Below are 9,513 nucleotides of genomic sequence, written 5' to 3' on the forward strand. Positions count from 1 at the left end.
AAAGGAGAGGCTATCATGTAAGAATGGAGCTCACCTTCAATGCCTTTTTCTTAAGTTGTATAAAAGAAAAATATGTGAAGGTTGGTTTGTGCGTCGCCAAATCTAAAATCTGAAAGTAAGAAATAATTTAGATAGATATAGATATAGATATAGAATATAAACATAGATATCAATAGACCTAGAACCATAATCAGAAGGTAGCTGTAGAAGCAACCCCGAAAAAGATAATCCTAAAATTCAAGCTCTTAAAGCGAGTTAGTAAGAATACATGTATGCGGAAAGCCCACTCTCTCTCTTAAAATAAGGATCCTCTGTTTTCATCACCTGCTCTCTGTCGTCAGTTGTCCCCTCCTCTCGCTCTCCAGTGATTCCTCTGTATCTAGGGTTAATCGTCTTCTGCATCTCTGAAGGTCGGCAATTTGCCGTGTTATACGCTTCGATCCAACTGCACTATCACAATCTCAGCTTCGTTTTCGCCCCATCATCATCCTGAAAGATTCGAGCTTCTGCTTCAGGAATCAGCATCATAGTCGCTACTTTTTTGTGGGATAAGAGCGTCTGAGTACTAAGGTTCTGTGCTTTCAGTAGGGTTTCTTCCCTACTCAACTTGCGAAGGTTTTGCAGACGCCGCAGATTGAAGATTTTTGTAGTCCTGCCTCAGGAGACCGAGAATGAGTAATCACCTCGATATGCCTTTAGATGATATCATCAAAATGAGCAAGCAGAGTCGAGGTGGTGCAGCCCGGGGACGTGGCAGAGGTGGTGGCAGGAGGGGAGGTGGCACATCCGGAGGCAGAGGAGGGCGCACAGGGGGCTTTTTGCGGCCCAGGCGGCCCTCCGCCTTTAACTTAGCCAAGGCAAGCAAAAGTGGCTTCTTTTTTCCCATAATTCTTTGTTGGCACAGGCCAGAGAATTTTCTTGTATGTTGTTTAGAGGGGACGGTTTGGTAAAAGCCTAGTCTTCTCCAGCCCATTGCCAAGATAACAGTTTTTATGTATATTGGAGCTGCCAAGATTACAGTTTTATGCATCTCTTCGAGATGCCCTGTTGGGATTTCTCCTGGTGTAATGGCCTATTGCAATGTGGAAGCAGTCTCTAATGAATCGGCGTGCGGAGTTCGGATGGAGGCGCGATATGTTCGAGGATGCTGTAGGTTCTGCTCTTGGCATAGAAACTAGCACTAAGCTCTACATCTCCAACCTTGACCATGGTGTTTCTAATGAAGATATCAAAGTAAGAGCTTTAATCTACTTCATTTTGATAATGGGTTATTGTAGAATTGCTAGGATGTTCTTTACAGTTGTATGGATGTAACAATGACTGTCTGTAAAATATTGTCTGAAATTATGCCTTTTTTGAAATGCATACTTACCAAGTATTTAACAGCTTACAATCTTCAAGTTTAAATCTGAAGCTTTGAAGAATAGGAACCAAGTCATGCATATGATCCTTGGGATGAGAGGGGCTGCCCTTGCTAACCTGTATGTTTGTGTGGATTTCTCTTTTCCCACTTGAGGTTTTTTCCAAGTGATAGACAATGCACTGTTAGTTTAGGACACTCTTCTAGCTATTAATGACACAAATAATAATTGGTGTTGAACATCAATTAGTTGGATTCAGAACTGATTGTTGATTTGTAATTTTGAAGGCTTGGAGGTTTGTGCTATTTCAAGTGAAAATTATGTGCATGAGTGTGTATACACATGATCTTAAATGTGTGTCAATATACAAAGGTTTTGCAGATAATAATCAGGAAATAGAAATATTCGAACTCCCTCATAGTTCAAAAGTTGAGAGCCGATTGTCAATTTGTGATAACCAGTTTTACAATTAATATATTTGCATTTGATAGATTTCCCATGCACTTGTGACCAATAAACATTTAATGTATATATATTTTGTCTCGAGTGCTTTGAGAAAATGCATTTAACTTCCTAGATTTATACTCACAAAGCAAAGAATTAAGCAACATATTGCAAAAACCCAACACCTATTGCCCCAAATTTGTATATCTAATAGAGGTAGTCTTTGAAGCTGTGTATCTATTAACTTTAGAACACATCAAAAGAGATTTATCAAGTAGGGAGGAATACAAGAGAGTTTATTTCATGATGTAAGGACTTCTCCAACAATCCTCTAGGCACTAAACAGGAATGCCACTCCATTTTTGACTCTTAAGGTTGTGATCATTAAACCGAGCATAAACCTGTCATCTCCTCCTAAATCTATTGTAGCAAGTGCTATGTGCAAGGCATATGCTTGGTTGATACGAGCTATACATGATACCATTGTTACATAAAAACAACAGATTTTTCCATGAGTTCTTGTTAGTAGAGTATGTGTCATGGGTGCTAGGATCTCTTATCAGAGTGTGTTTCATTTTTGAGTCAGGATACATTGAATGTTCGCTGACTAGTATTTAGGGCCACATTAAATGTTGGCTGATTGGTCATTATTGTTGTACTTTTCTTAACCTATATCTAGGCAATCTCCCATCAAATCTCATTATCATTCAAATACTCAGCACATTGCTTCCCTTGGAGATAGAGAGACTGTTGTACTGCTGGTTGCCCTCAGTTTGTGCCATGCCACACACTCTTGAGCCTTGGTATATGGATTCCGTTTCTTGAATGTACTCACTGATTTCAGTGTGTTCTTGTTCTTCTTTTGCATACTCTGTGTTTATTGTAGATCTATCAATACCCTCTCTTTGCTTCTGCTGCTTATACTTTTTTGACATTGTTTCAAAGCCTGCAATTATGATCCTTTTGGCAGTTATCTCTTGTAGGACATCTCTAAAGGCATGGGAGGAGTTGCAACTACATGGGAGGCTTGGCCAATCATGTGAGCTGCGACCTTCTTTCTATAGTTATAGCATATTAGGTTTAAGGTGATTGTTACAATTCGGTCATTTCTTCTTAGGGTGACATTGTTAACTTTGTACGTTTCTTGGGTGATAAGAGTTCTGTGCCACAGTGCATTTGTGTTCTAAGGTGGTGTATTTAATCCAAGTAGACCTTTAATTTTGGGTTGCTCTTGTCCATATCCCCTGCCTTTGTACAGACTCTAAAGCTTTGATATATAGATTCCGATTTTTAGTCTTCTTGTTGCAGAGAGAGAGACTGCAGCATTCTTTTGATTGCCCAGAGTTTGTACCTTTTTAGACACCCTTGAGCCATGGTATATGGATTCAATTTTTCAAAGTCTATTCTCTTTGAGTTCATTGTGTCCTTGCTGTTCTTTTTTTGTTCTTTGTATTTACAAGAGTCCCATCAGCTTCGTCTCTTTACTTAAGTTACTCCAGACTTTTGTAATGTGGTATCAAAGTTCAAAACTCGTGGTTCTTGTGCTGATTGTTGTGTTAGACCACTATTTCAAGTTTGACCATGCATAGATTGCTATGAAAGTTGTGTTTTGTTGCTGTTTTTTTATCTAGGCAGGCTCGGGTGATAGTTTTCTCGGTTGGGCAGGAGTTTTCAGCATCAGGGCAGCCTGTCTCGATTTTGTTGAATCTGTGTTTTTGCTACTGTTTTGACTATTTCAGCTTTGGTTTTCTGAGTTCTCCCTTGAATCATCGTTTTTATCATAGCTGTTCACATCTTAATCTCCTGTATAGCCATCTCACAAATTTTTTTTCCAACAAGCTTTGGCTTGTTCAACTTGTGCTTTTAGCGTGTTTGCATGTTTAGCATAACTTTGTCGCTTTTATCACAGCTGCTGACGTCTTAATCTCTTGTATGGCCATCTCACAATTTTTTTTCATAGGCTTTAGCTTGTTCAACTTGTGCTTCAGCCTGTTTGCATTTTCAGCATGTTCTCAACACAGGGCAGTATTAATTGTGTTGGGCTGTTCATTCAAAGTGTCTATCTCTCTCATTCCCCTTACTTTATCTTCTTTGCATGATATCTACAATGGCTCCTATGTTGCAATACTGATGAAAAGCATAAAGGACTTGATTGTTTGATGTGGAGTGCTGTTATGAGAGCTTGGTTTGTTTAAAAGCAACCTTGTACATCGTTTTAGGATTTGCCTTGTCCTAAAAAACCGTCTCCTCTTCTATTAGTCCAAAGACAATTATGAGGGAGTAGTCCTTGATTAGGGCAATGTGGATGCCATTGCAATATTTTGTTCCCTTTATCAGATCTTGAAGGAAGTCCTTTCAGCACTTATCTCTTGTTGGACTTCTCTAGAGTTGTAGCTGAAGCTTTAGCTTATTTGTGAGGATTTGTTAATCATGCGAGCTATGACCGTTTATGGCAAACTATAGACTCCTTTGTTCAAGGCGACTGATATGATTCAATCATTTCTTCTAAGGGTGACATAGATCTAAGATCAACTTCACAACATATAGTCTACTCTTCCTAAAGTTGATGTTTATTAGGGATTGTATTGTACAAGCTACCTCTAGAGTGTCTGATGGTGTGGCAAACACCTTATGAGCTCAACATTGATGACATCTATCAGCCTTGGTCATACGATCCCTATATGTTTAAGCACAAGGCTACTTTGCATTTATAGAAAAAGTTGTCATTTCAATTAGGTGGAAAATAAGATGCTTTTGTTGCTTTAGAGAGAGATGACAAGTAGGAGGAGAAGAAACCTTTGAATATGTATTCCTTTTCTTGAGTCTATTCTCTTTGAGTCCATTGTGTTTTTGTTGTTCTTTTGTGTTTTCTTGGAGTTCATTGTATTTTTATTGTTCTTTTGTGTTTTTTATGTTTTTAGCAGATCTATCAACACCCTTTCTTTGCTCTTGTTGGTCCACACTTTCTTTACAGCTCCTTTAGAAAGTCCTTAGGGGGACCTCTTAGGCCATTACTTGAGAATAGTTTGTTGGTTCAATTTCATACATCATGTATAAGTATGAAAGTGTGCTTGGAATTTTCCCAACTTGAATCAATTTTGGCCTTGATAATGTAATCTATGCGAAAAAGATAAGGAAAGTTAGTACGGGATCAGTATTCCTATTCAAGTCATGGGTGGTTATACTTGAAAGTGATATCCCTTGTTCCAAATGGAGGTAAATCTTTGGTAGACCATACTAGGAAAATGACTAGTCTCATCTAGAAACTATGTTTTAGATGCTTGCTTAACCATGTGTAAGCAGGATGCTAAATATTTGACAAGATCTATACATTAAACTCTCTCTTTATCCAAAATCATTTCCAAAATTCTCTCAAGTGTTGAGAAGACAAGTAAATGGATACCTATCCATGTTACTTGTAGCAACATTAGACCATATATTTGTAGGAAATGGTTGTTTTTGAGGCAAAATTGAAGAAGTGTTTTTTGTTTTTTAAAGATTAGTTTTCTTTTTTGCTTCAGTGTTTCTAGCTCTACAATAAGAGCATCACCTATTTTTTTGATATGTTTGGTGCTTCCTCCTTGTTTCCCTTGTAGTTTTCTCATTAGTTGTTTTGACTTAGATAACTTAACTCACTTGTAATTTGTTGTTTTTGATTTTCTTAATTGTTAATCATTATATATCGTTGGATATGATTTGACTGGTTGCTATGTTTCATGATGTCAATGTTATTTTGCACGTGACTTTGACATACTATACTTTCTCTCAATGTAAGGTTTGTTGCCCTTGCTTTATAAAATAACAACAATTGCAAGCTCATTTTGCAAATCCTTTGCTATAGAATGCCATTTACTCCTCTGGGTAGTTGTCGTCTTTATGTTCTCTTCTGCTAGAACTCCTAGACTTGACATCACACAAGGCTATCTATGGCGCGACGCTGCCTTTGGTACATTGGAGGTTTAATAGTAGAGATTCTCTCTTGTTCTCTTGGGCCTAATTATTGATTGCTTAAATGTGATTAAGAGTCAATGGTTCTTTGTCATAGGGAGATGGGAGGTATTGAGGTGTGTCTTCAGTGAGCTTATCCTTATCTCAGGTTGAGACCTAGCCCCCAAAAACGGTTTCTCAGTTTGCATGGGCATTTACGCCATGTGGCAGCTTTCTAAACCCATTTTTCAACATTATCCAACCATTTAATTAATTTTCAAAATTAAATATATTTGAAAATTAATTTCAGTCCTGATTTTGCTCACAATTAAATGTGCCCATCCATAATTAAATTGGCTAGGCCATTTGCAACCTAGAGCGGTCTCCAACCTCTGTTGACCCTTGGATTGGCATTAATTAATTAATTAATGCTAGTCCCTAGTGTCACCACTGACACTTATTGGCCAACTAATTGTCCTAGGATCAAAATTGACACCAACTGACCCCCAAAGCCTGGCTGGCATAACTTGTCACAACTTTTGCCTTTGACACCCATTGCATCCTCGAGGTCCTTGGCTTGTTACAATGAAATAACTGCTATGTGCATCACATGTGCTAAACTACCTTGCACATTTGATTAATAACTTAATCAAATGTCATCAGCAAGATTAAAGCATCTTAAAATTTCAGGTGCTCGTGACAATTGCACTATTGTGATCATGTCTTGTTTCTTGCTTTCCTTTGAGCACTATTGGAGGTGCAGGAACAATGAATGCATGTTTAGCAATATTCACTCAAAATGAGAGTTTAGTAGTCGCAGCAACTTTTCTAGAACTCAGAGGTATTTGACTTGATGATTACACAAAGACTGCATTAGACCACTCCTGGTATAACAGGATGATGCAGATTATGATGTTTTGAGCAGGTCACTATTCAAGACATAGCAATAGCACTAGAAATTTGCACAGAATGCCAATTGTTTCTTCGATAGCTGCCTTTCTTTCTAATAAAGTTTATTATTAATAATTGCAGTCATATTTTCTAGCTATTTTCACCATTCATAAGTGCCTAACATAAGTCCTCGTCTTCTGAGATTTCTCTAGAGCACACCTGATGGCTTATTCCATGTGTATACAGTCCCCAAAGCTTAATGTGTGTTCTTAAGAGCCTATGTTGAGGTATTCAATATGCTGCAGCTACTAGAGGTATTACTTCTATATATTTTAATACTCTCACATCTGGGCTTGCTGCAGGAGCTTTTCTCGGAAGTCGGTGAGTTGAAGCATTTCGGTGTTCACTATGACAAAAGTGGGCGCTCTAATGTAATGCATTTTCCTATTTGGAGGTCGCTGCTTTTGCCAGACAAAATGATCTATTCAAAAGCACTGTGCTCATCATGCCTTTGCATTGCAGGGCACTGCAGATGTTGTCTTTTTGAGGCGCCAAGATGCAATTGCAGCAATGAAACGTTATAACAGTGTTATGCTTGATGGGAAGCCAATGAAAATAGACCTCATTGGAACAAACCTTCTTTCATCTGTTCCTCGAGTTATGAATGGTTCTATGTCAATGGGAAGAGGGATGGGAAGGGGAATGGGAAGAGGATTTGGAAGAGGGAGGTTACAGTCAACTGCTGGCATAAGGTACTCACTCCTGTCTTTACACCGATTTAGCTTGGAGTGTATGATTGGTTGAAGTGTATGATTGGAAGGTTAGGCATGCAAAAGTATCTTGAATGTTCTACTTTTTGCTTTGACTGAATAGAAATGGTCTCTATTTTAGTCTTTAAAAACCGATTCTATTCTTTCAGTGGAGTGCGTGGACGAGGATTTGGATTCCGATGGTTTAGAGGCCGTGGCAGGGGGCGAGGTCGCAGGCCCCCTGCTGCAGAAAAAAAATTACCGAGTGTGGCGGAGTTGGATGCAGATTTGGAGAAATACCATAAACATGCAATGCAGATATCTTAGTGAGATATGGAGATTTTAAAGATCTCGTCTTTACTAATAGGATTTTTAAATTAGAAATAGGTCTTTGAAGTTCCAACTCTGAGGGAGCTCTCGATGATGGCATTCAAAGTAGTACCTCATATGCTTTTAGAAGAGGAAATCAAGGCATTTATACAAGGCAAATTTTGTTCATCGGAGCATCACGCGCTCAATGCCCTACAACATGCATCTATTGCTACCGTTTATTGTAAAGGTCGGCATCTGAGTTTGGGCCTGAAGTCTAGTTTTAAAAACATCCAGTACAAGTACCCTGATACTTAGTTGTGCAGTATAGAAAAACATATGCAAAATTTCATTGGTTATTGTGGCTGAGTGCGACTTGATTCCACTTTCTATGGCACCTCTCCATCTGCAAAGATACCTACCTGGGTCATTCGAAAGTTGCAAATGGAAGATCAATTTTGTACATTACAGCTAGGAGTAAAGGATTACGACTGTGCATTTAATCCAGTTATCAATAGCATCTTGTGATCAAAACATATGTTGGCAGGGCAAGGGTTATTGTATACTCATCATATGGAAGCTTGTAATGAAGATCAAGTCCTCACCTCATGCAGCATGGAGACCTTCGTTTAGTTTAGTTTTGGGATTCAACATATGACGAAAGGAGCTTGACTACTGTGCTACTGACATGGTTTAATGGAAGCTTGTCATGGTCCAATGTAACAGTCAGGAACCGTATTAGGCTTGTCAAGATTTATGTTGTGTTTTGTGTAGATGTCACACAAAATTTCAAAATTTTGAAAGCTGTAGAGGTTTGAGCTAGAAGATATAAGGTCTGTTTCAGTATTACAAGATTACAGACTTATTTATCTCCTGTTATTTTGACATCTGATCACCTGATAGTCCCTTTCAAGGCAAGCCACCAAGGCAAGCCACATTTTCACTACATAGAGATTGCAAGTGAAATTCATATTTGGCCTTCACTCTTACTCATCATGGAAGGCCTGGATTTTTTATGTTCTGCAACTTACGATCAACAAAAGGAGTTAAACCACTGTATTGCTAAACATGATTTGCCTGCTTTCAAATAATCTGTGGGGAATTAAATTTGGAGCATCAAAGCTGCAAACTGATTAACTAATATATCTGTTTCAGATGAAAATGTGATTTGTCTTGTAGTATGTGTACAATGAACCTTGGGCCAGCCAGAATAGGAGTGGCCCAGGAACCATTGCTTTATGGAGCAGTTATTTTAAGTCAAATATGTGGTATGTCCCATTGTGTGTAGAAGCATGGGCTGACTGTGTGCAGCGCTACATGACTAGGGGTTCTATTCTGTTTGCAAGGAATGTATACATGTTGAGGTTTCAAGGGATGTGCTGATCAAGATTCAAGAGTTCAAAGGCACTTGTCCTGCGAGTTAGTTCCATTGTGTGTAGAAACATGGGCTGACTGTGGAGTGCTACATGCCTAGGGGTACTATTCTGTTATCAAGGAATGTATACTCATACTGGACTTAAATAATCCTTGAGCCTTCTCCCATCTCTGTAAGTTTGCCGACTCAGTAGCGTAATCCTTGAACCTCCTCCCATCTCCCTAAGTTTCCAAACCTTTTAGAGAAGGTCAAGTTTAGCCCAATTTATGTTTTGCAAGCAATAATTGCTGGGTAGTCAATGGAGAAGTCTCTACTTTAAAAGGAGCCAATGGGAATGCATTGTAGAAGTAAACAATGGAAAATTGTGTGGCTGCGAATAATGAATGGTGTGGATGAAAATAATGAAATACTTATCATCAATTTAAAGAAACATGAATAGAGTATGGGAGAAGCGGAT

General features: G+C 38.6%; 1 protein-coding gene across 1 annotated transcript; it reads left to right on the forward strand.

Annotated features, from left to right (window-relative positions):
* Positions 1-262: 262 nt before the first annotated feature.
* LOC148031128 (THO complex subunit 4C-like) lies at positions 263-8,743 on the forward strand. Its single transcript, XM_087684668.1, has 5 exons — positions 263-857; positions 1,093-1,233; positions 6,986-7,054; positions 7,146-7,375; positions 7,543-8,743. Exons 1-5 carry the CDS (start codon positions 672-674, stop codon positions 7,697-7,699), a joined length of 783 nt encoding a protein of 260 aa, XP_087540794.1. The 5' UTR covers positions 263-671; the 3' UTR covers positions 7,700-8,743.
* Positions 8,744-9,513: the final 770 nt, after the last annotated feature.

The sequence above is a fragment of the Lygodium microphyllum genome, chromosome 9, assembly GCF_053477565.2.
Source record: "Lygodium microphyllum isolate KBCC chromosome 9, Lygodium_microphyllum_v1.1.10, whole genome shotgun sequence".
Classification (NCBI taxonomy): Eukaryota; Viridiplantae; Streptophyta; class Polypodiopsida; order Schizaeales; family Lygodiaceae; genus Lygodium; species Lygodium microphyllum.

What these genes read in the sequence shown, in the direction of transcription:
- LOC148031128 (XM_087684668.1), top strand. Translation starts at nt 672, where the DNA reads ATGAGTAATCACCTCGATATGCCTTTAGATGATATCATCAAAATGAGC. An exon ending in TTTCTAATGAAGATATCAAA is followed by an intron (nt 1,234 to 6,985) that starts GTAAGAGCTTTA and finishes GGCTTGCTGCAG; the next exon opens with GAGCTTTTCTCGGAAGTCGG. An exon ending in ACAAAAGTGGGCGCTCTAAT is followed by an intron (nt 7,055 to 7,145) that starts GTAATGCATTTT and finishes TTTGCATTGCAG; the next exon opens with GGCACTGCAGATGTTGTCTT.